The 26,428-nt window shown below is 44.8% G+C and overlaps 1 protein-coding gene across 1 annotated transcript in view; it reads left to right on the top strand.

The window, feature by feature from the left end:
* Positions 1–3,297: 3,297 nt before the first annotated feature.
* LOC104839130 (rho GTPase-activating protein 7-like) overlaps positions 3,298–26,428 on the top strand; it is a 43,419-nt gene continuing 20,288 nt past the window's right edge. Inside the window, 2 exon segments of the mRNA XM_010579251.1 lie at positions 3,298–3,850; positions 4,745–4,951. Of these exon segments, the coding sequence (XP_010577553.1) occupies positions 3,298–3,850; positions 4,745–4,951 (760 nt within the window).

Here is a 26,428-nt window from a genome sequence, read left to right as displayed (position 1 = left end):
TTGGTAATTGTTCCTCCCTTCTTTCACAAAGCAGCACAGTAATCGGGTGACATCCCTGACTCATGTTACTTGGCCTTGTATGATGGGGCCTTTCTATTTGTTAGGCAAAGCCTATTGATTTAATTTCTGTATCATTATTCAAGCTAATATGGAATATGTCACTGATGATGGTGCATGAAATCGAACAAAGCCTGAAAAACAGGGTGAAATATTAAATAAACCTTGCCAAAGGATGGGAAGGAGGTGGAGGTGAACGTGCAATAAGGTTACATGGTGCTGTGGCTGCTGCTCTGCCTCTCCGGCTGCACACAGGCTGTTAGTGCCTTCGGCTTCTGGGAAATGTTGGTAGGGCCACCTGAGCTGGTCAACCACCACCACTGGTTGCTGCTGGGGGACACGGACTGGAAGCCATATCAAATAGCAAATGGACGAGCTTGTATCCAACCCCATCTAGCTCCTGTGCCACTGTGCAGCTGCAGCCGTGGCTCTGGAGGTGATGCCAGCAGAGCGGTTCACTCGATGGCTACCTGGGACAGGAGGACAGGACCTTCCCACCTAGTGCAAGGAAGATGAGAGCTGTCTGCCGAGGTGGATATACCGTCCCTTTCACCAGCGCTTCTTGGCCTAAGGAGAAATAGCCATCATACTTGCTGTTACACATAAATATATAATTATGCATAAAGATGAGTCTGAAGAGTGTGTACTAAAGCAGACATGTCTGTGGCCGGTTGTACAGGGACTGTGGGAAGACCTATCAAAAGCAGCTTTCTCTGGGCTCTCAGGGTAACTTGCCACTAGATGTCACAGCGTGCTTGGGTTTGCAGCGGGGGACCAGGAGTGCCACTGGTGCTGGGGACCCCCACCCAACCCACCCACAGCAGGGGCGAGGCTGTTCCCTAACGTCCCGCTGTTGGACCGAAGCAAGTAAATAGCATCTTTATGTCTGTTCTTTTCTTTTAGAGCATTTTGGAAACATTCCTCGATTTCATATGTCATTCAGCAAAGTCAGAGAGACCAACAGGTGAATAAAGAGGTTCACCTGCTGGTGGCCCACGGGGGTGACCCCGACGGGACCCCTCCTCTGGCAGGTATCCAGTGGCCCTTCTCCCACTGCAGCAAACGGCAAACCCTCATTAGCATCAGTTAATTTAGCAGGAGCACCCTATCTGTGTTTCAAAAGCTCTTGCTCCAAGGGGGACACGTTTTGCCATCAGTCCCATTCCCACCAGCACGAGGCAAATGGAGGCCAGAGCTCGTGCAGCCGGCTGGTACCGACCTAAACCACATCAAACAGCTATTTATAGGTGCACAGGAAACCACGCTGGGCCCTGGGCTTTCTCTCTCATCTCGGTTGAATCTTTAATCAGCTCAGCAGCGCGGGGAACATTAATTTTGTGTGCTTTTTCATTGAACATTGCGCTGAGCAGTGGTAGAATATGTACGTGGTCGGGTTTGGGCAGGCTGGTGATGAGATAGGCAAGTCATCTTCTAAACTCGTTACAGCTTTATAAAAAAATGGGTATATTGTTAAAAGACTAGAAGGAGATTAGAGTGAGATGCATTTGCTGAATAAATAAATGAATGACAGCATTTAAGATCTCCTGGTGGAAGTGATTTATGTACAGACTCAGCCTGGCGAGGCCACACCACCACCCGTACCCAGGCAGGTCTTCGGTGAAGTGCAGCTGTTGAAGTAACGATGGCATCACTCTGCTGCATTCATCCGCCATCAAAAATGAGCTTGTTCTTGACAATCTCAGACTGAACAGATGACACATCCAGGTGTTACCTGGGATGGAGGGCGGTAGTCTTTCCTCGTGTTCAGTAGCATCACTTCTCTTGAGACCAGGATCTGCCCAGCCTGAGCGGGGATCTCGTGCTCTGATCGCTGGTCTTCAACCTGGAGAGCAGCTCCCCGGACAGGACACTGCTCCCTCCCTGCACGCAGGGACGCGGGCGGGTGCAGGCACGCTGCGAGGGGAGGCAGGACCGGTGCGCGGGGAAGGGAGCCGCTGCCCGTGCCCCCCTGGATCGCAGGGTGCGGCTGCCCTCGGTCTCCTCCCGGCAGGACAGAGCCGGGGACCTTCGCACATCGTGGAGCCCTTACTAGTCCCGATGCCCCAGAGTCTGCGGGGAGCAACCTAACCTAAGGTGGTATGTGCCTATGAGTAGTAGAGTTCTTTCCGAACAGCAGCGGCACACCAACCTCGGCTCACACCATTCTGTGCCGCAGGACATCCCCCACAAGTGACCTTCAAAGACCAAGAGCCCACTCCCAGGCTGGCCATGATGAGCAGTTCCCTGTCAGATAGATACCACTGCCAAAGAGGGGAAAAGGCAAAGCAACATTTTAACTTTATAAACCACGCTTTTTTCCAAGTGTGTGTATGAATCCAATTCTTTTTTTCTCCCCATCTCCAGAAAACAGGGCTGTTCCCTTTGTGGCTCTACCTGCTATGTCAGCACATGAAGATACTCTTACAGGGTGTAAGGGATTTTCAAAAGAGTCCATAAATTAATAAAAAATTCCTAAAAAGCCTGTGGTTTTCCAAAGTCATCTAGAAAGAAAACTCATTTTGAACCTCATTGCCTTTCAATCTGTAGCAGCTCTGCTCTTGCAGTCACCACTGAGGCTGTGGACACAGCATGTCTCATCAGACCACCATAGTGGAGGGCTCTAATATGTTCAATGCTTTAACTGATTAGGCTACTAATTAGAGAAGCTAGAGAGTTGTTTAAAGCAGCTAGAAGGACAAATCGCAGGGATTTTTCCTTGAACTGCTTCCAAACTGATAGCACATTAAACAAAGAAGAACTTGGAGAAATTTAAATTACAGCTTGTGACCTGAATGTCAGACATCGTGCTGCACATACACCGAGGAGCGTGTTCTCTGCAGCAGACAAGATGGATGGGGTATAGCTGCAAACCACTCGCTACTATTAATTTTCACCACATGAATCTTCCTGACCAATAACACATTATTATTTTGTTTCGTCTGGGATTGCCTTCCCCCCCCTGCCTGGCACCAGTCCAGAATATGTACAAATCTTACTTAGTCACAGTTAGTGACTGTGCCTTAATATTAGGAGTCTCCCAAAATACTTACTGTGCTGCTTTCTCCTTAGAGAGTGAGGCTTGAGCCACCCTATCATTCCCATCCACCACCTGCAATAACTATCACAGCAAAAGGTGCTTTGAGCAGAGCAGGTTGCTCCTCCGGAGGAGAAGACGGGTTTCTTGGTTAGGGGCCACCCTTCCGCGCTGGGGGGTCAGAGTCCAGTTTCAGCTCTGGGCAAATGGCGGAGCCTCACTGCGTTTCAAAAACCCATTGCTTCCCTGTTCTGGTGGGGGTGGGAGGACGGATGCTCAGGATACATGGAGAGAAGAGAAAGGGTGGGATGCATGCGACCACCAAGAAAACCAGCAAACGCTTCTCTAGGCTGTCCCGCCTGAGTGTCTTAAGGCTGAGTGAGGTCCTCATGGAGGAGGCGGCGGTGCATCTTCTGTGGCTTGTTGGGGGTTCCCAGGGGCTGGCCGGGGCTGTGGTCCCCCCGCCTGGGAGGATCACCCCGGTCTGGCGAACGCAGCATCCCTGCAGCGGGCGGGAGCAGCCCAGCGCCGGCTCCCCGTGCTCAGCCGGGGCCGGGACGTGGGCAGAGGTGGGAGCTGGCAGCTGGGGAATCAGCATCAGCCCACGGGGCGACAGCCGCAGCCTGGCTCCTGCTCCGAGCAGCCAGCGCCACGTGAGACTGCCGGCCCGAGCCTCAACTACTGCCGGAGTGGGAGGAAGGAAGCCTTCTCCTGCGTGGCGTGGGAGGGTGGCGTTGTCTAACAAACAGGTTTACTTCTGTAGGATGGGGCTGGGGCTTAGAACAGCAAGTCTTTGGGATAAAAACCCCCAACACTTAAAAAATTAACATAAATCCAATTTTCTGCAGTTATCACCAATCTCAGATTAATTCCGCAGCATGACCAAACTGCTGCAAGGCCCTCACACTAGTATGTTTAATATATACTGGTGTATATATTAAATGTGATTTCCGGACACATTAGGGTTTCTCAAGGAGAGTGCAGATAAGGCGCGGGCTGGGAGGCAGCTGGAACCAAGTGCTCTGCAGGAGGAATGTGTGGGCACAGAAACATACAGGGCCCTGAGTTTCCTTTCACTTTTTTTTTTTTTTTTCACCCCCGTGCTGTTCTGTCACCCTCAGATGTGTCAGCATTTGATCTGCACCAGTGAAAGAGCTGAATCTGGAGCCTGGCAATTAAAACTCACCAAGGAAAGCCTAGGGTATGTCGAAGAGCAGCGTGGTTAGCCCGGCCCCAGAGCAGCTGCTGGGAGGAGGGCAGTGAGGGGACTGGGGCTGCAAGGCAGGTAACTGGCTGTCCTAGCAGCTTGCCCTGAGCTGTCGCCTGCACAGCCGCGTGGTTTGACAGAGGCTTTAGCATTGCTTCACTCCTTTCCTAAGGCTAAGTGAAAACTCCTGGAAGGGAAGTGCATTAGCTTCTCCTCCTCCTGAAGTCAGAAGACTTCTTCCCATTCATCCCGCTCCCATGTCGGCTGGATTCGTACAGACTCATGCCGGTCTCCCCGTGGCTGAGCGCAGTGCCCCTGCAGCTGTGATCTGCTGGTGCCTGGAGAGTCTGCACTTACTAGTTGTAGGCAAGCTGCCTCTTCAGTTTGCTTCTAGGCTCTCCCTTCAGAGCTGCCTAACTTTTTAACGTTTTAATGCAATGTGCTAGGGAGTTTGCCTAATCTAAAGCGCATGGTGTGCGGCATCTGCCGAGGGCAGCACTGCCCTTCCCAGAAAAGGGTCCCCCCTCCTGGCACCCCCCGCACCCCCGTGGGTCCTGCAGCCTGGCTGGGGCTGGCCTTGGTGCGCGCACAGCTAACGAGGTTTCTGCGCCTGCTGCATCCCTCGTCTCAGCAGCAAGGGACTTCAGGCACAGGTCAGGCTCCTGAGGTGTGGAGCTTGTCCATCCCAGCGAAAGAGAAATTCCTCCCTGGGGCCTTCACTGGAAGCGGTTGGATGGCGGGAAGCGATGGCTCTGCTTCAGGGGCCGTACCTGTCCAGATGAGGAGGCAGCAATGATGCCCCAGAGCCAGCAGGTCTCCAAGTGGAAACAGACCCCAAAACCGTTCTGTGCCCAGTGAAAGCGCACAGGAGAGGAGCTGCCCAGTATCTACCTGAATTAAGTATCTGGCTCAACATCAGACCAATTGAGTCAGTGGGCATTTTTCCTTTGGTTTCAGAGCTGTGGGGTGGTTCCTCCATGACCTGCCAACCATAGCCCCGGATCCGTCCGCACGGTCAGGCATGGCAGTGAGCTGGAATGAGGGGGGCATGCTGGGCATGAATAGGAAGGACTTTGACTGAAATCCTAAGACCACTGAACACTTTGAGACCAGCCGTGCACACTCTTCAGCGCACACAAGCAGAGCCCCTGTGCAGTCGGTCCCAAGGTATGGCATCCACCCCTCGGTTTGTCCTGGAGTCACCACGGCCATTGGCACAGGAGTGATCTTCTGTCGCCAGGAGAAGAGAGCACACAATGTTCGGGGAGGAGAGGTCAGGTCTCTTCCTGTTTAGATGTTTTCAAAAAACGCTTGAGCATTTTAGTGGAAAAATGACTGAGGGAACCATCCAAATTAGGAAATGGGAAACACTGCAGTAGCATAAATAGAATTTTGACAGCTGAAGTGAGAGGCAAGTGGTTGTCAGGCAGGGCTGGTAAGCAGGCTGCTGGGCCAGCAGCTCTTGCTGAAGCTCCATAGCCAAGGGGCACGTTCTCACTGCCACGCACAGGGACGTACCTACTCAGCAGTCGTTACTAGTGTTTTGCCAGCTTGGATGTCGGAGCCAAGTCACTGAGTGTTTTTCATCTCCAGTTCTCCCAACACAGTGCCAACAGTCAGTAAGATGTGTCCTTCAAGTGGGTGACTCTTAGTATTTCCAGCGGTGGATACTGAAAAGTATGACACTAAAGGTTTTATGGTGTATAAATTAGTAGGAGACTTTCCAGTGCCAGGTTACCTGTGCAAGGAAATTAGCTGTTCATATATAATGTCAGCCTTGCTCTTGACTCTTTCTCCCCTTCAGCAAATCACTGAACCTCCCCAAGCCCCTTTCTAGCCATATGTTAAGTTGATGTAATGCTGCTTTTAAGTCTGTGCAATTACTCAATTACTCCTGCATCTGATTGCAAGTAATACACCCTTAGGGCTATGATTCAGTTTTGCCCATTCATTTGCTGTGTGACCTTGAGCACCACATTAAATATACTTTTAATATTCAAAGGAAATGTGCTCATTTATGCTCATGATCATGCTATCCAAACTCCTACTCTACACCTAACTTTCCAAGCAGGGTCTGCTTGTTATTTATTGCAAAATTTAAAGACAGAAGCTAACCCCTTCTAAAACACAAAAGAGATTTGGGAGCCTAAGTTCCATTCAAATTCACCTCAAGTGAGTTTCAATGGAGCTTGAAGAGTCTAAGAAATTTAGATACTTCTGAAAATGTCACCCTAGCTGTACCTCCAGGGTCTGACATTACACAGACACCTGAATTACTAAGGCAAGTTCCCTTTGCTGATCCAACCTGATTGCTGCGGAGCTTGCAAAGCATTAAGTATGCACATATTTAATGTCTGCTGATGCTGGAGGGGGAGGACGCCTCAATGTGAAAACTATTGTGCATTTAAATGTGTTCTTCTTCAAAGCTCATCTCAACCCCACGCCGAGTAATAACAGCTTCCTCCAGCTCCTGGGGAGCTGTTTTGGAGGGGCTGCCTGGTGCCGCTTGCTTTCTTATTTTAGTCACCTGTATGTTCTGTGCATTGGAGAGATGAACTATTGAATCAAGGAGTGGTGTCTGTTTGAAGAGAGGTCTTCTGGAAGAATGAGTGGCCAAGGGAGAAGTGTGGGTAGAGCTTGTCCCGTCACTAGGATTGGCCCCTGCCTGTGATCATACAAGGTTTTTGAGAGTGTCTTCTCTTGTGCATGTTTGTATAAGGAGCAGCTGTGGTCTTCTTTAACTTTGTTGGAAGATCGCTGTGAAATAACACAGACAAGAAGCAAACCTGTTTTCTGAATATTTTAAGAACTTGTACCTTAGATTTTTGTGTACGTTAATTGAAAGTAAATGAGGCTTGGAAGAGCAGCCAGTACGGGTTTGACCGTGGGACCATTCTGGGAATAAGCAAACATAAATAACCCTTTCCTAAAAATGTCTTTTGCAACCCCACCCTTCAGGAGCGATCGTCTCTGCAACGATGTAAGCCTGGACAACATTGGCAGCCAAGGGCTGAACTTCAGCTCTCGTTCAGACTCAGCAGTTACTCTTATGGTACAAATAGCATCCTGGAGCCAAGAGGCGAATTGCTGAGAAACCACGTACCACGTAGAGGGAGCGAGGATTGCAGAGTCTGGCTGCTTGTCGTCCCAACCCAATGAAAAGCCATGGGCTGGGGGACAAAAGGTTGGAGTGGGACCTCAGTGATGGTGGCAGCAGGATTTCATCCCCACTCAGTGTTCCTCCCCGTACCTGTATTGCAAAGGATTTAAACTGCAAAATCTGTGCACTGCTATTAATGCATTAGTGTTAATGAGCAGCTAGTGTCGGCACACCTGTAAATAGGAGCTCTGCTGTGCAAGTTAGTTCTTTGAATCTGTACAGTGCTTCATGCTCCTTGCCTGTGAAACAACATAGAAATAAGTGTGATGTGTAATTTCTACCAATATTCCAGCTTCTACATAGGAAGCCCTCAAACCGCTGGAATAGTTATAAGACATCAGTGAAGATGAGGGCAGTGATAGACTTGAATGGTTTAAAAAAGTAAAGCTACCAGACCTCAGCTGTGTTCTGATTATTTTCTTAGAATTTGCTTCCTTTTCGTTGCTTTTTTTATACTGAGACATAAATAATGTTAAATTCCAGATCACCCATGGGTCTGAAGTTTAGCTGTAACAAGGACTTCTGCCAACTTTTACAAAAGGATTTTGCTAACATGAAAGAAAAATAGCTCATACATAATAAACACTCCTCCTGACCCATGTTATCCTTTTGCATTTAAGGTCAAACATTTCTGAAAGGGAAGAAAAAAAAAAAAGATAAAGGGGATGCAGAGAGTCAGCTGCAACAACAACCCAAACCTCTGTGTGAAGGTCCTCCCATCAGGGTTTTGATTTTCAGACTGTTCACAGCTGCCACTACATTTTTTCCTTGGCCTGAATAACGTAAATACTGGGCTGGTAGGGCTTTTCTTTACACTGGTGTAAATCTAGGTTGGAGCTCAAACCTTGACTTGACCGTGCACACACTTTATCCCTGCGATCTCAGCAGGACAGCATGTGGTATAAAATTAATCACGGGTGTAAATCTATGCAGGACTTTTGCCCAGTTCTGCGAATTTGACTTCAGATGACCTCAGAGCAGTTCCTCTGGACTTTAGCTGGTGCAACACAGGCCGAATTTGGTTTAGTACATTCTGCTGTACCCACCATGGAGGTTCTAGCCAAGAACAGCTATTTGGTAATAAACAGATAATTCTGAAATTCTTCCAGTTTTCTTTTTCTTAGTAATATGTCTCTCTGTCCTGCCAGAGAAAATACCTACATGTTTCATAATCAGCTTATTCTGCTGCTGAACTGATTATCTATTTTGAATAGCTAAAGTAGATGTTCTTTTCGCAGATAATGAGTAGAATACTTATCTCCTCTTTATATTAACTCCTTTCTCCAAGACCATGCCCTCACGATTCACAGAAGACTAGTGAATATTTAAGATTCACTAGTGGAAGCATGCTGGAGATGAGGTGTTATCATACAGTGGCCAATTTCAAATTCTACTGACGGTTAAGTGAAGATGCTAAAAACGCACTTGAAAGAGGACTGGCTGGTTTAGAAGACTGGCAGCAGGAAAGAGCTTCTGGGCAGCTGGGGTCTGCTCTGAGGTCCGTGTGCTGGGTCAGAGCGTGGCCAGGCTGGGGAGGGCAGGCTGCCTCCTCCTGCCCCCCGAGAGCTGCCTGGCGTGCCAGGGCCAGGATGCGCTGTGCTGACCATGACACGAAGCTGGCCTTGTGGGGCTGCTGTTCTGGCAGCCCACCAGGCTTTCCCCCAGGTGCAGTCAGAGGAAACATCAGTTTTCAGCGCTTTTTCTGATGCGACACACTCTCTTTTGCCCACTTTCTAGAGTTCGGGCAAGCCTGACTCTGCTTTTAGAAAGTCATCTCTTCAATCTGTTTTGATGCAAAAAAAAGTAAGCAAAATAATAAAAGCTCTACATAGAAAACCATAAAGTGACCAGGTCCTGCAGTACAGCCCCTTCACTCATATATGTTGGCTTCACCCTGTGCCTAGAAAATTCCATGCTATAAAGAGTGACTGCTCGAGTTTGCGGTGAACCGGGGGGATGCTGTACTCACGTGAACGTATGGCGATCTTCACAAGTTGTGGCACGCCCTAACGCTGGTTGTCACATGGAGACATTGCTTTCCACATTTCCTACAGTTGGTGCTTACTGTATTGGTCCTTTTAGACTCTGCTGCTGCCTAGCTGAGCTTTGAGCCATAGCAAGGGCCCTCGGGGAGCACGCAACCTGTGCCCCAGGAACCACCAGCCGTGGTCTGAAGACTATCACGACAGCAGTGGCTCCTGCTCTCAACTCCTGAGAGCTGGGGTGAGAACTAGCTACTTCCACGTGCCAGGTTGACACAATCCTGTGTTCTCCTGAGTAGACAAAGAGCGCAACCCTCCAGCCGGGAAGCTGAGATGCTTGGGTTCCCCGCTGGTCATCGCCCCAGCTGAAGGGGTGTTCGTACCCTCGACAGCCCTCAAGCCCAGTTTCCCTGGGCTTTCTCCACCCACCCTCCGGTAAGGGGAGCTGCTTCCTCGGAGGAGCATGCCACCCTTTGATGCTCGCTGTTGTGCTGACAAAAGGGCTGAATTCCTCTTGTTTCTTGAAATAAACTTACAAACCCCTTGACCTTCCTGAGCTGGAGGAATATGTTTACAGATTGTTTAATTCCATTTGTCTTCCTGAGCGTGTGAGAGAGACGAGTGTGTCGTTAAGGGAAGGGGAGCCGGGGAGCGGTGTGACCAGCCCATTGCGAGATCATAGACAAGACACTGTTGAATCCCATCCACTTTGCAGTGCACAGCCATTCCCATTAAATTTTGGAGGGGCAAGGAAAGGCATTATTTAATGGAATCCCCTGTAATTTTTCCTTTATATAAAGTTCACGACCACAGCAGTATGCCAGAAAAAAATAATATTTTGTGTATTATGTTACGTATATGTGCAATGTCTTCCAGGACACTGGTGCTTGTAGACGTCTAGAAAAATATCAGGAGATAATTCTGCAGCAGGTCTTTTCTAGTGTTACACCATCTAACCTCATCTTTAGATGGTGTATCTGAAGTCAGGGTAACCAGAAGAAATGAAGCTTATCAGAGGACAAAAGAGGCAAAACACAGGGAGGGGAGGTTACTGGTATACCTAAATTAATGTTTATAGCTTTATTTAAAGGCCTTAGAAGCTGGAAGAAGCTCTTTAAGACAGAAACCATCTTTGCTCTGAGGCTGTAGTGCTAGGAGGTCTCATGGGTGTTATCACCAGGTACTTGTAATAATGTCACCATTTCCAGGACTCTTAGCACAAGCAGCATGGCAGAAGAGGAATTGCTAAGGGTAGCTGACTGAGGATAATGGATAGTAGGATGAAATTGAGAGGAAAAACTTAATTGGAATTAACTAGCTGAGAAAAGCCTCTTGATCTGTCAGACAGTGAAATTGCCTCCCAAGAGCAATGGTATAGTCCCAACCACATGGGCATTTAAAGCCAGTCTAATGCCTATGATTCCCTGAGTTAACTGGAGTATCTCAATAATTGGAACTGACACAAAGATTTATCTTCTTTGATTGACTAGCTTTCATAGAGGCTCATCTCTTTGTGGTACTGCACAGAGCTTTCAGGGCAGCTGTTTGCACTTAAACTGCCAGAAGCTGACAATATGTACCCATTTCAGCTCTTCAAATGTGTTCTTTGAAAAAACACTTAAATCACTGGAATAGACAGTACTAATCAGTCTGCAGGAAAATGGAGCATCCTTACCTGGGGCTCACTGCTATAAATCTTTCTGTGCCAATGCTCAGTTATCATACAGCAGTAGAAAGCCGTTTAGGTGCATTACTGCCAAATGCCCAATCAAGCTGAAAAATTGGGCTGATTTTGGCCAAGACAATAAAAGGAAAAGGTGTTTTGCCAAACGTATAAAAACAAATGATTGGTATTTCAGCAGAAGCTCCCATTTACAACAGAGAAGGATTAATCCCACTAAGATGATGGAAATGATATCCCACGCCGATTTCAGAAAAGACAGTGTGCGGCAGCAAGCTGGCTCTAAAGGGTGAGGTTTGTAAGGAGGTTTTGTTTTCAGCATTGCCCGTTCACCTGCTGTGTGATCCTGTGCAATGGCAACATATCTCCTGTGTCACTCTGCCTTCTCCAGTTCAGCATAGCTCTTCTGAACACCACCTTCCCCCATATTTTGGTCCTTTTTACAGTATGGAGAGAGGACCTGGGGAACTGAGATGCCTCTATTGCTATGGTGAAGGACAACCCTTTGGAAACCAGAATTTACAGAAATACTAGCTCTCAAGCTGATTAGTGTATGAGATTTATGAGATACACCTAAATGCATCAGGTTGGAAGCAGATAGAGGAATAAGCTATTGCTACCAAATGAGATCCACTTGGCGTGTTTGCTAATTGCAGCACCTGACAAGCTTTAGGTAATAGCTTGTGGCTGTTCATGCTTGCAAGGTTGTAGGAGGACTGACTCACAGCCTGGCTTCTCAGCCTAGTGACACAGCCTCTCAAAAGCACAGCGGCCTGTAAGCACACATTTCCATGGAGAAAAGTTGTGCAACCTCAGTCTACAGGGAGAGAAGCTGGAGCAGTGCTGCCGACTCTCTTGCAGCTTTCCATTGAGAAGTCACTTCATCTCCGGGTGTTTCCTCAGGCTTGTCCGTTTGCTGGTCCAAAGGGCAGCTTTGCTGTCCTTCCAGCGTCTGCCCCACCTGGAAAAAGGAAGCTTCATGCTCTGACGATTTCTCTAATGCTTCAAGCTGGCTGAAGTCTTGCTCTCCCATTATACCCTTAAGGTCACTAATGGGTAGACGTGCATGTTCTCGCTCCTCCGCAGGCTCCTCCACCAGCCGCAGCCACAGCTTGCCTGCAGGCTGACACGGAAGGTCTGGGGGTGCGAGACAGTTCCTCTGCACCAGGCTCTGTGTGTGTGTGAGAGAGTGTGAGAAAGAGTTTGTTTTCTTGCTTTGCCCGCCCTATTGCTTCTTGGCCTTGCATGGTGAGACACAGGAAGGAAGAGAGCAAAGCAGATGGGAACACAGGAGGAGCCCTCCCTCGGGGACGCCCAGAAGGGAGATGGGTGCTGGGGGGGCTGCGGATTCAGGAGGTGGGACACTACGGCACTGCCCGGCAGAGAGGCACCGCTCTTACCTAGCGGGCCGAGAGACGCTGGCTCACGAACCCGCCAAAGCCAAGTGGAAACCACTCATCTCGTTGCACTGGGTACATCCCAGTCACCGGTGCCTGTGGTTTCTGGAAGGTGCTAAGCTCCTCTCTGGTTCAAAGCATTTCTTTTCCCAAGGTTTCAAGGTCTTCAAGTGTGGAGAGCCGGTTTGCATTTGCCTTTCTGTATGATTGGTTGTGCTGGTATGCCTCTGCTGTTCACTGCCTAAATGAGACCTAGTTAGGGAAATGAATTTAAATTAAATATGCTAATGTTTTGCCTGGAATGTTGTCAGGTATAGCACTGTGAGGATAACATTCTGATTTACTTGTGAAGAGTAAATGGTTATAAGGGAGTTTGCATCTCACTGGAGCATTCTTTTTCAAACTGCTCTTTCTTCTGCTATGAGAAGGTTGGGTTAAATACAGATACAGGGAGAAAAAGTTGAAAATTTAAAGTGACAATTAAGGAGAGAGTTGATAGAAAATGGTTATTTAAAGATTAAAAAAAAGGCAAAAAAAGAAAAGGCTGAACATGCACTTTGAGAAATTTAAGCTTTGGGTAATATCTGCAAAGCTAGAGCCAATTGGTATAACAAGGAATTTTACACAGATGTATATTACATATTACACTCTTCTATTAAGTTTCTTCATTCCTTCTATTGTTTGTAAAGTCTTCTCAGTAGATCCTATGTTCTGCTGAGCCTGATTGTCTCTGCATGTGGGCTCTCGGGTTATCAAGTAAATCCTTTTTTTCAGAAGAAAAAAAACCTTCAGTCCCAAATGCCCCCATTGAACCAGCTGGACGTGGGCTGGGCAGGGTCTAATGGAGAGCCCTTTAGCTGATGGACATGGACCACATCCAACCAGTGATGGCCACCAAAGCATCCCACAAAAAGAACTTCTTGTAAGAAGGCCCTGCTGCCATTTCCAACACCCTACAGCAGGAGCAGCAAGCAGCCTCTGTATTTACTCTCCACTTGGCTTGGGAGGGTTTTGCTTCTGGCCCACCATTCCCAGGCTGGTTTCCCACACCTCTTCTCCGTCAAAAAGTCCTTGAAGAGTGCTGGCCTGAAACTGTCAGCTTGTGTTACAAGCCACAAATCCTGCTTCTTCCCATGTTGTGCAAGAGTGCAAATAAATAAATATTGGTTGTAAAATGATTCGGTCTTTATGAAATCCAGCTAGACTGCTTGGCTTTTAATAGCTTCAGCCCTGAATTACACGTCTGGACTAGACACAGTGCAGAGATGAATTTCCTTTAATTTGTTCCAGAGTAAGTCACCATTTAATTTAACTGAGCAGTTCCTTGTTCTCCTATTCTGGAATGATGGATTGTGAAATGCACTCCTTTAAATTAATCCAGACGCTTGATTTCTGTCAGCAGAGTAATCTTTCTCAGTGGTATGCTAAGTATGCTTTTAAAAGGTATGGTGAATATGAATGCTATGCACTTGGTTGATGATTTAAGTGTTTATACTTTCCAAACATTGCAGAAAAAACAAATACAGCTTAGCTGCATTTTTTATAACCTTTCAGAAGTGATCATTCAAATAACGTCAAAAGGACTTAAATGGATTTCTAAATTTGATGGTACAAGTGAGGGCAACTCCCCTCTCATCAGAGAACCATCAATTTGAAATGGGGCTGAGCAAAGCTTATAATATTTCTGATTGCAGGGCTTCCATAGATCATCCAGAAAGCTTTCTATTGGAGCCATTAATGGTAAAATATTTCATGTGGGTGCTGTCACTGCTTGTGCTGGCTTGATATTGCAAGGGAGCGGTGCCTTTTTTTTCTTCGTTTGCTCTTTTTACTTCTTAAAGATGAAGTGGGGCAATTCTGGAGAGGAGAAAAGAGGCAGCGTGTGAATACTTGCTCTTTCTATAACGTCTCCTTTACAAGAACTGCAAAAAGTTATAGTGAAGTTGAGTAAGTGATATTGATGTAAACCAACCCATCAGGTCCTATCAGCCCAGACACTCCCTCACTCTGCGTTATCAGAGGTAAGGACTAGCTGAATGCCACAGTTAGAAATTGCACAGCATTCCCTGGGTCCAGCTGGAACCTGACAGCAATAGTTATTCTTAAATGTGGGAAGACAAGACAAATCCTCCTGTCACTGAAATATGTGGCAGTGCTTTTTAGGAAAAGGTAAATGTCCCTGAACTTGTAGCAACACATGAACTGCAGTACACACTTGCCTACCCATTCATTCTTGGCAGGTTTACACCTACAGAAAATGGCACATCTAACAACTGACCTTGGCTGAAATCTGGGTTCCTACTTCATATGTAGGGTGTCCTGGTTTTGGTTTTTCTTGCAATGTGTTGGAAAGGGCATGTGGCTGGAATCAGGTGGCTTGAATAGAGATGGTATCTTCTCTGCAAAACAGATTTAAATCTTACTGAGAAATATGTAAAAGACTTGTATTATCCAAAATATTAGGTCAAGATGTTTTGCAGAAAGTGAGAAACTGAGCTCTGCTGCAGGGCACAACTTACAAGGTGATTGCATGTGCTGACATCCTAGTATTGACAGGATAACGTACTTTTTTTCTTGATCCTTCTAAAGCCCTGTACATATGGAATGCATACTTGACTTGTTACCTTACCTAGGTAGCTAACATGTACCTTATACCTTCCAAATCTAACTCTGCACTAGCCTATGACATTTGGCGCAAGTAATTTTGTGGATATTTAGCAAGCAGAGGAAATGGCACGTGTATTTTCAACTATTCTGAATTAGCCACCTTTATCTGCCTCATTGCTTAAAAAAGAAAGTGAAGAATTGAAGTCTGCTTCATATGCCTTGCCAGCCCTCTCTCAGGACAACACATACTGTTGTGACCTGCCAAGTCCATGCCCTATAATAGCCTACACAGCCAAGCCATCTAAGGAAAAATTGTTTGGCTCCGTAAGGTAGGAGTTGTGTTGTGCCTGGATACAAACAAGAATGTAAGCAAGCAGCCTCCCATCAGAAGCAGGCTGTCACCAAACTTCACTTCAGGCTTAGGCAAGGACTGGATACTGCTGAAATCTGAAGTAAGCTAAAGCAAATCACGATCTTTTTATCTTTGAAGTGCTTTTATTAATGGGTTTTAGTGGTTTGGGTGGTTTAGTGTCAGTATTTCTTTTTTGAACACCTTAACAGCAATCTTCTTCGCATTCAAAATGTGTAAAATACTCTTTTGAGTTTTGAAAGTCTGTTATAGCAAAGTAGTTCAATGACCAACCCAAAGGCTTTAAGGTCTTAAACCCAAGCTTTACTGGCCTTGCTATGTTTCCAAGACAGAAGCTGATTATAAAATTGGTTTGCAGTAGTGCCTGGATAGTGCATGCCTTTTACACCCATCACGTGGTAGTGGAGACCTTGTGGTCAACTGGAGATATTATGGAAGATACAGCCATGTATCTTAAATGTATACTAAATTAGAATTAAAATCCAACTGGGCTTTTGTCTTTACTTCACGCTGTTGTGCGGTAGGACCATTGGCTCAGTAGGTCTTCAGACCTAGGCTTAGAGCCTTTCTTAGAACTGGCAAAGGTTTGTTGGCCAGAATGGGTGCTTTCAGCTCCACTGGGAGAGGAGCTGGGAGAAGTTGAAGGACCTGACAGAGGTCACAGAACCAAAGTTGAGTGTTGATGTCTTCAGTAGTGACTTTGGGTTCTTTGTTATCCCCTAAAACGCAAATCATGACTAAACCACGATTGAGGCTCGGTGTCTCAAGGCAGTTGCACTGTGAGTACCTAGCTTGTCTCACAAAGGACTTTTAGCCAGGGTGCTGAGAGCCTCCGAGGTGCTTGCCAGGGGCTTTGTATAAGCTGGTGTGAGTCGCAGGCCACTCCATAAGCTGCTGCAGTGCTGCGCTCGCTTTGGGCCAACCAGCTTGGGTACTCTTGACATTTCTGGATGTCTTTAAACATGTAATACCGATAGAAATGTTGTTTAAATATTTGTGAGTTATTTAAAAATAGTGCGTCAAATAAGCAGCCTTGTGACGCCCGACAGATATCTGGCTCGGACAAGTGCTTCGGTGAAGAAGGAAGAGGTCAGCATGAGTTATGTACACAACTTAAACTCTGACGAGAGACACGCTGGGTCCATAAAACACAGAGCAAAACTAGTCCGCCGTTGGAAAGGCCCCGAGGCGAGGTAGTTCGGTGGCGCGGAGCAGCCACAGCTGGCCTGGAGCCTGGCTGGAGGGATGCTCGGCCGCCCTCCGGCAGGTCCGCAGCCGGGGCGGGAGGCGGCTGCCCGGGATTTCGGCGTGCCCTGGTGCTCGGTAGCTGGGGGAGCGTGGGTGTGCAAGCAGAAATGTTCTCTGAATGGAGACCGGGAGGACAGGCAAACTGTGCTGGGGCTGCTAGGCATCCCTGCTCCAGTTTGGGGCTATTTAGGCTCTCTTAATATTTCCCCTGCTTGGTGCCCATCTGCATTTTTAGAAAACTAAATTTTAGGAGGCTCAAGGGAATGAATTTCCGCCCAACCATGATTAAGGCCTTTCAGCAGTTTCTTCTCGGTATTTAATTAGATAGACCATTTTAGGTCAGGACAGGTGGGTGCTGGACAGAGGGGAAATGGGATTCCTGTGATAGATGTGAGCGCTGGACATTATCTATTAATTATATTAAATATTTATTTTATGAGCTTTAAAATATTCATAAAATATTCATATGTGAAGTGTATTCTCTTCTTTCAGTAAACAGTTATCATGTAGAGATTAAACTAAGCTACGAGGCATTGCTGAGATACATTATAATCTGTTAAAGAGGCTGAGCCTACTATAACATTTGAATCCAGTTTTATGTTGCCTTTAAATTGACTTGACACCAATTCCAGACCTATTGTAAAAATGAGATACATGATTAGAGCGCCACTGTCATCTTTCCAAGGTTTTTGCACTTTTTAGAATTGCTGCAAAGGAAATTATTTTTAAAGCATTCAGAATATTGACCTGTTTCTTGGCTCTTGTCACAATCCATATAATGGCTGCAACGGGAGATCCTCTGTAGTTACCTGTCTAGACAGCACATTTCGTACATTTGGAAAATGGATTTACAAGTTATGACTTTACTATTGCAATTTTACATTTTGCCTTACAGATTCTGATCTGTAGTTTCTTTTTTTTTCCTCATTTGTTGCTTTATTCTTGTTCTTTTTGACACCTTCTTCTCATTTAAAGTGCCAAAGTGAAAAGCCAAAATGAGTTTCAGCTTCTCTGAGGTCCAGATACAAGCTGTTCTGCTTTTCAGATGAAAATGCTACATCTACTTATGGAATTTATTAAGGCTATTTATTGAAATCTTTTGGCTATTATTTCCCCCAAAGGGCAATTGCATTTTCATAAGTTTACTACAGGCCTAACTGGTGATTCAAATGAAAAGTTTAAGCATATGTCATAGAAAAGAGTGCATAGGAATAAACCACAGAAAAAGAATTGCAGTGTGTTCTGGAAAGGTCTCAAAGATTTCAAAGAATTATCTGTTGATGATAAACTTGAGCCAGGAAAATAGCAAATGACATTAATTGTATCATAAAATCAGTCCACAATCCATAATGATAGATTTGGCTCAAATTAACCACCACAATTTTTTCCTTCTCTCTTGTTGACACATTCCTGGAAATAGATTGGTAAACACTCATCAAATAGCTTTGAAAATAGTTTCAGCCTATGGGGGGAATGCAAACTGATCAAAGTTGCTGTGATATCAGTTGTTCATGCTGAACGTCAGATTTGCTAGCTGTAGGTAAGACCTATTGGTCCCCAGTTATTCATCTGAAAAAATTATGGTTTCACAAATGCTTGCAAATAATGAAACAAGGATGTGAACATGGACAGACTGAACTATTGTGGACAATTCAAGCAAGTATTTTTTAAATCTGTTTAATCGTATTCTATCAAAATCTCATTACCTTTCAGATTTTACTATTCTAGTAAGCAATTTCACCAATAAATTACCAAGATTTCCAAAGTTTATATATTCTAGTGCTTCTTATTCATGTGAGCTATTGTACCTAGCTCTCCTGTAATAAAATACTACATGTTCCTTTGCATCGCATTGCTCACATTGATGGCAATACCACATTAATGGTAATAACACTGGACCACCAGTTCCAAAATACTGAAATTCAGATGTCCTTTTAATTCTGTGACATTTATTTAGCTCAAGAAGTTCTTGGAAAAACTCACAAGCAAACCTGTCTCAGGAGATTTCCAACCAAGCAGATCTGACTGCATGTACAGATAAGCTTGGGATAGTCCTTGATCTAGTATGGCACTTGCCTGTTGCTGCTTGCTGCACTGTTAAGACATATAGTTAGAAACAGCAACTGTCTTTTCATGTGTAAAATTAATCTGCTAAAATTAGGAGGTACTGGCTTTGGCTGATTGGCAAAAAATTGACTTGTCTAGCTGCTTTGATTTGTTGTTGGAACGAGCATCCACTGGATCTTTGCAGAATCCTCTGTCCAGCCACTTTGTTCAACAGCCGAGATATAATGAAGCTAGGAAGAAAAATAAGCGCAAGGTACTATTCTGCTTTTCTGGTCAGGCAAGAAACAGCTGTTTTTCAAGAATGATGACAGAAAGAGGATCCAGAGTTTGGATACAGATCCTATTTAACTTGGTCTTGGTTCACAGCAGTATCACAGCAACATCTGAAGTCCAGAGGGAAAGACTTGGCTGTCTGTCAGTCTGTATGTTGCATCGCCTGCTTAACAAGGGATGGTGACAGACTGCAATGTCTTGAGGAACCTTCATCTGGGACACCGTTTCCCTGCGTACCGAGCCCAAACGCGGGTGCAGTGGCTGTGCTGCCACGTGAAGGGTCAGTGTCTGCACGCAAGCTCTGCTGCATCAGTGCTGGAGGCACACAGCTCGCCCTGCCTCTGGGTTGAGAAAGGAACAGTTTAGAATGGATTGTTGAACAACCATACACCTTCAGGCCTGGTCTATGTGTCAGAGGGACACAGTGGCGTAGAAGTGATTCTTGTTAGTTATTTTATACAAAATGTTGTGTTTCCCAAGTGTCAAAGTGTCCTTTCTAGAATGGATCATCCATTCTTGCTTAAGGCTCAGCCGTTTGGAGGAATGTTGGTAACACATAAGAGTGGGCAGTCTGGTTTTATATTTAAATACCTGAAAATGTGCTGGTGAGTTTGTTCTCTTTATGTGCTGCTGAACTGACAGTCACTCCAAGTTGAAAAAAAGTGCTGTTGGCTGGGTGCCCCTGGGAAGAGCCGGTGGGTGGATAGATTTCAGAATCACTTCAGAAGACACGAGACATCACTGACTATAGACTGCATCTCAGATTTGAGAGAAAGGTGAGCTGTTTCTTTCCTGAACTTCTTCCTTCATGTAAAATTTAAACGTTGAACAGTGACAGACGAGGGCTGTGTTGAACTCCATCTAATTCACCAGAAGCTCTGATTTTTTTTTCTTATTCCCCCCCTCAGTTAAGTACCATTTATGCCAGTGTGTGTATATTAGGTTACCAAAGGGAATTTGGTAATCTGGGCAGGCATGACCACTTGCTGCTGGATTTCCTCCCCCCCCGCCCCCCCTTTTTTAAACTTGTGTCTGGTGGACTCAAAGTCATAACCAGCACAACCAATTTTCACAAGTAGTGGGGCATTATATTGAAAACCTGAGCAGTCATGCCAAGGAAATACAACAGTCCCCATCTCTGTTCAGAACTGGCATGCCCAGGTATCTGGCACATCACTCATCACCACTTCCATGTCAGAGTCCCTTCGGGCTTACCTGCCAGCAGCAGATGCTCTATCCAAGGAGGTAGTTAGCAGTGGGCAGAGGGGTTGTGCAACAAGGCTTTGTGAATCGAAGCTAATTACAATCTGTTGGCTTCTTACGTGGGAAGAGTTGAAAGAAGATACTTTTCCGTACAATCCCACGCATATTAAGTAGAGGAGCTTCATATAATTCTTGATGTTCTGTCTCCTCCCGTGCGATCGTCTGGCTCTCCCATTTTACGTAATGTCTTTGGCAACGATCACCACTGTCCAAGGCAGGACACTGTGTTCGCTAACGCCTGGACAGGGCCTGGCACACATCTCCAAGGCTATGCCGTGGCTTGCTCTTTTGGATTTGTTTCTCACATGAAACCCTTCTAGGGTTCCCTTCTAAGGAACATGTTATGGCTTCAAAAATTTACTCTGGAGAGTAGCAGATCCCAGCCTGATTGCTTTGCTGGGAAAAGCATTTTGTCATTTGTGAAATAATACTACTTTGAATAAAAAACAAGCATTAATGACAGGGAATCTGTAAGGGGCCATGTGTGGTGCATGTGAAAAGAGTTAAGAGTTATATATTCCTAAATATCTTGGGTACAAATATAAATAGGTGTGATCTAAAAGCCTCCTCAGGATGATTTCAGCAGCTTATTCATTCCACTATGCAGGGCCTCCTCTAGCTGGAGTGTAAATAAACCAAGCACAAGTATCCTTATGATTCTAGAAATGCACTTTAATAACAGATAAGGCAAAACCTTTCAGAGAGGATCCTTTGCTGGGAGTAAGAAAAGTAAGAAATTAGAAGCAATAACTGTATTTTCTTCTGCAACCTATGCAAAAGAATTTTTTTTAAGCTTCAAGAGTTAGACACTGGTGTTAATTTGAATTTTTGCAGTATGCTTTCAATCCAGTTCTCTTTATCCAAAACATTGACTACATTTTGGTGGAAAGAACTGAAATGAAGCCTTCAAGGTTGCGTTATCAACTGAGTGCTTTCCTTCTTCAGACACTTCTGTTTGTGAAGACAGATTTTGTGGAGCTGCGTCCCTCAGGCATCCAGGCCAATACTCTGTCTGTAGTGTTAATGCTTTTATGTCGAGACTCCAGAAGTGTTGGTGGCTCTGCCTTTAGTGTCATCTTTGCCTTTGCAATTGGCTCCTGAGATAGGAGAAAAAGATAAGTGATTGAGAAAATCGAAGTGTTTAATCTGCTCATTTTTCTCAGTTGGCAGGGGGTCAGAGCTGTGATTTTGCTCTGGGTACCCTGTTCTCCGCACCAGGCAGTTAAACTCTTCCGTGCACTGTTCCCAGGCAGGAAGGTTTGACATGGATATACATCCCTGGAGGGCAGACTCCTCAGAGAAGTCCATGCACTATTTCTCCTGAGCTTTTTCAAGTTAAATGTTCTTGGTGAATCTATGAAACAAGATGTTATGTTCTTTGTTGCTACATTCTCTCACCCACATTTTAGGAACTAGTTCTGGAAGAATTCTTCAATTTGTTTAGTCTAACCATAAAAGTTCCTTGAGAAAATGCCTGGAATTCATTGTGATAGCATAGTGTTTTCCTCTTTAAAAAATGCTTGACTTTTAACAACAGAAGACAAAAGCTAAGTTCCAGCTTGAGATTTGACCTGCTCTAATGAGAAGCAGATTGCACAATTTTCATGGAAATAGGGGCACAGGGATTTGAAGGAGTGAAGAACAAACCAAGTCATTGTCACCTACTGGATGAGGCAACAGTCCATGCTGTTTTCCAGGATCCGCAATTCCACAGTATTTCCTTTCGTAACAACATAGAGTAGTTGTGATTATTGTAGCAGCAGGTAAACAGCCATATAAAAAGACAAACTTCTTCTAAGGGATACAGGAATAACAAGGATGCTTTACCTTTCCCTTTAAAAAAAGGGTTTGTGTTTTATTCTTAGTTCTGGTATCTGGTATTAGAAAGGGAATTCTCCCTGGTTTTTATTTTGCAAGGATTTCTAGAAGAGGTAAGGGGTACATTTCCTACCATTGTGGGTTGTTGTGTCCTAATTGTTGAAGGCTGAGTTTGGAAAGAGAGACATAAAAATGAGAATTAATGATTACCTGACCTCGTCAGGGACCAAAATCCATAGCAGGAGTATCTCTAGATTTCAGGTCTGTGTTTCCTAGGTGAGCTTGGAAATAAGAGCTTTATCTGCTGCAGGTTTCACTGGAAGGTCCCAATGAAAGCAGCCAAGCAAAGTTCATTGGGAGATGGAGAAAATATGATGAAAACTATTTAGAAGATTTTAATCATGTTTTAAGGTTTTGATGGTGAAGACTGTAAAAATCGGGTCTGAGTGGTTTTAATGACTACAGCCTGGACAAACCATGAGGAAATGTTTGCTGTAATCCAACAGCTTTTTGGCTGACTTGGAGCCATGCCATTTTATCTTGATTTTCAGGGGGAAAATCTGCTGTTAATTTCAGGGGGCCATTGAATGTGCTTTTTCTCATACATCTGTTTTCACATAGATGCTTTCTGACAGAAAGACCAGAATGATAACTAGATGCTACTTTTATAATATGATGGGTTAATGTTTTGTCTTCGACACCACATCACTTTAGTGTAACCAAAAATCTATTTTTAAGAATATCATTTTCCTCTTTTTAAGCAAGGTTAAAGACTTTATTCAGCTTACTCTTGTCACAAGAGAAGAAAAATAGTCACATAGTCCGGGTTTTCGCTCATACATCTTGCTCCCTGAAATACACTTACTAGCAGTTTGTCTAATCTGCCTTGCTTCATAGATGATAAAGTTTCAGTCTTTGTCCTTGGGAAAATGCTTTTCAATCAATGGATTTCCTTGTCAGGAAGATTTTGGTTTTGTTAACCTGTTTTTTTCTTAATTTTATCTGATTATTTCCTATTTTAAATCCTTTTCTATTGAGCTTTTTAATTTTCTTCTTTGTAACTGACAGTTCTTCCCCACTACTTTTAATATTCATCTCTATTAACTCTGTCTTAATATATTGCCTGTGTTTTGTTCTGCATTTTTCCTCCCAGTTGGTCTAAAACTCCTTAATTAATCATGCAGCTCTTCTCTGAACAACTTGTTTCCATAGAAATATCTTTCCTGATGTCTACTAGTATAGTCACAGCTGAAGTTAGATTTCTTGATCTCCTATGTTAACTCAAGATCATCAGCAAGGAAAATGGAAAACAGTTACTTTGGGATCTTACTAAGAGAAAGTCAGAAATGAAATTCCATTCAGCTTTGATTCCTGAAAGGTGTTTGTTGTGGCAGGCAGTAAATGGGAGCGATGGGAAGAAAGGAGTGAAGTGATCTCTGGTAAATGTATTTGCATGGCAAATATTCCAGTGACATCAGAATTAAAATATGCAAGAAGCTTGGCTTTAACGAGACATGCCTCCATTTCTTGGCACAGTGCCTGTCTGAAATAACTTCAGTAACTTGGGGCTTTTGTACAGTTTTAGTGAAGTATGAGGGAGGGATTTAGAAGAGGCAGGCTCATTTATAAAAATGATTAATTTTCTTCATGCAGTATTTTTTGAAGTTGTTTAAAATGACCCGCTCTGGGATTGTCTTTCACCATATTTGAGCAAGGTGGAATGTAACTGGTTTGGAGACACTGTGTACAGAATCCCTACATGTGCTGACCTACGGTAGGCTGATGGCTGCACTTTTTGGTCAAGTTAAAAGTCAGCTTGTAATGCAACCCATCAGAAAGGTTCTGGAGAGTCTTCAGCAAGGGTAAGCGGTTACAGAAAAGAGGAAATCAAGCACTAATGACCATTTGGGGAAAAGGTCTCGTTTTCCAGGCTTCGGTCACAAACAACGGCACAAGTTTTGAGGCTTTAGTAATGTTGTTGGGTGGTCCTTGGCGAGCTGCAGAGCTGGGAATGGAAAAGCCCAGGTGAGCAGGAAATAGATTTTCTTGTCATCTTTCCCTCTGGCACAGGAACCTCCATCAGCCACCCCACAAGTCTGCGGCCAGGCAGCTGGGTGTGGAGGGTTTGACACACTGTGAAAATACCCAAATACCTCTTCTGAAATGGAGACATCATTATTCCAGACATTCTTGTGAAAACAGTAATTCCTACTTCAGATATAGGTGCTAAGGACCAGCCTCTGCAGAGCGTAAACTTGCTGCGTATGGGCTGAACCTCCTCTAGTCAGAGGCCGATGCAAGGATCCCCCAGGTTCATTGCACTACAGGATGAGTAAAATGATCAAGAGAGGGGAATGTGATTCCTTCAGAAGCCTTCAGAAATTCTTCACTTCTTAGTGCTATGTCATACTGAAGTGGTCCCCCCGTAAAATTTTCCGTAGGCCTTTTCTTGATCAGTTACCCATACGACACTAGGAAGCGTGTCATAAGGTTATTGTTAAAGTAACTTAGGTACCTAAAAGAGAGAGAAAATGAGCATTGTAGGGCTATGCATTGTCATGTCATGGCAAATGCCCAAAGGAAAATGAGTGGAAAAGAGAAACTGCATGGCCCATTTGGAGCATTTCTGTCATATGGAAGCAGTCTACTGACGTTATCCCCAGATTTAAATTATACATTCTGTCTCCCTAACCCAAGCCCATAGTGGAGAATTTAATCAGTGCAGGGTGTGTACTTTTTATATTGCTTTGGGTGGGGCTGGCCAAAAGCATTTTCTTAGCTAATCATAGCTAGATGCCATATATCACACTACCTTAATTTCTTTTGTATTGTGTAGCCCAGTGTCAATATCAAACATCTTTTTTATTGTGCCACACAAATTTCCAGTTTAGGAACCAACTGCATGAAAAATAAATCACAAGTCTGTGCAAATTTTGCATACAGAAAACAAATCTAATGATAACGAAACACACCCATAAATTGCAACTTCACGAGGGTGTGATGATCCTAAATGAGATTGGGGTAAATGAAATGAACTAAAAAATGCATTACTTCACATCTTAAATATTCATTCAGGAAAAAAAAACAACCCAGCCACATGGAGAATTCTTGTTTTAAATAGAAAATTTCTGCTTATCCATTGCATTCAATCTCTCTTTTTTTTTTTTCTGCTGTGTTTTAAGCTCCAAACTGTAAGAGCTTAAAAATTACAAGAAGATGTCCTACAGAAATTTAGAGCCTGATCTGGTTATCTGGAGTGGTTCAGAGTTTGAATTATCTTTCAAGCTCTGTAAATTAACACAGCATCCCACCCTTATGTGTATGCTATAGAACTGTAATGCCTAATAGTCCACCAGATATAAAATTGTTGGTGATTTAAAGTTAACTTCCAGGGAAATAATTTTAAATGGATTGATACTTTTGAAACGTTCTTCTGAGACCAGCCTACATGACACTCTGTACCGTGTTGAGTACCCCCTGCACAATGGTTGTTCAGGTTGCAAAGGCTGATCGTGTATTTTTATTAGAAATCTACCATTTTGTATTGCTCATCTTGGCTTAAAAAGCAGCTCAGAAGTTTTTCTTTTTTTAAAAAATAAATTTAATGTGACAAAATAGACCACCTACATTTAGAGCTTGCGGGGAGGGGACTGTGTTAGTTTAGGTCAGTAAAACAGTGCCATTAAAAGCTGAAAATAAAATCGTAGCAGCAATGAACTACAGCAAACGCAAGGAACTCTAAGTTAGTTGCAAAGGTCACAAAGAGCGCTATCATTTTTAGCACACAGATTCATTGCTCAACTGCAAATGAATTTTTCAGACCACAAACTATTTTTTGTCTAGACTAAGTCTATATGAGCGAAATAAAAGTAGAGGTTCTGTCTGTTCCATGAAGACGGTGGTGCCAAGGGACCGAACTGGAACAGGACGGCCGCATGGCGCGGCCGGGTCACGCTCCGTACGGGGTCAGACACGGGTTTCCATGGCGGAGCCCAGCTCCTCCGCTGTTCCCTCCGAAGCCGGGATGCCTGCTGCCGGGCTCTCTCCGTTTTGCGTGTGCAGGGTAGAGGCAACGTCGTTCTAGGTGTCTTGTCAGGAAGGAAAGAATGGAAGAGTAGCCAGTTTTGCAAAAATGCACGTCATCGGTCAAAATGGCAATGTTAAAGCATCGAGGTAAGCCAGCAACCCGGCCGTGAGGTGCCTGCCGGCTCGCCCCGGGTTACCCCTCCGCTCTGCTCTGAACGGCTGCGGGGAGCGGGGACGG

This window comes from Haliaeetus leucocephalus, unplaced genomic scaffold (assembly GCF_000737465.1).
Source record: "Haliaeetus leucocephalus isolate CR32 unplaced genomic scaffold, Haliaeetus_leucocephalus-4.0 Scaffold656, whole genome shotgun sequence".
Taxonomy (NCBI): domain Eukaryota; kingdom Metazoa; phylum Chordata; class Aves; order Accipitriformes; family Accipitridae; genus Haliaeetus; species Haliaeetus leucocephalus.
Note: the sequence above shows the minus strand (reverse complement) of the source record. Positions and strands in the feature narration are given on the sequence as shown.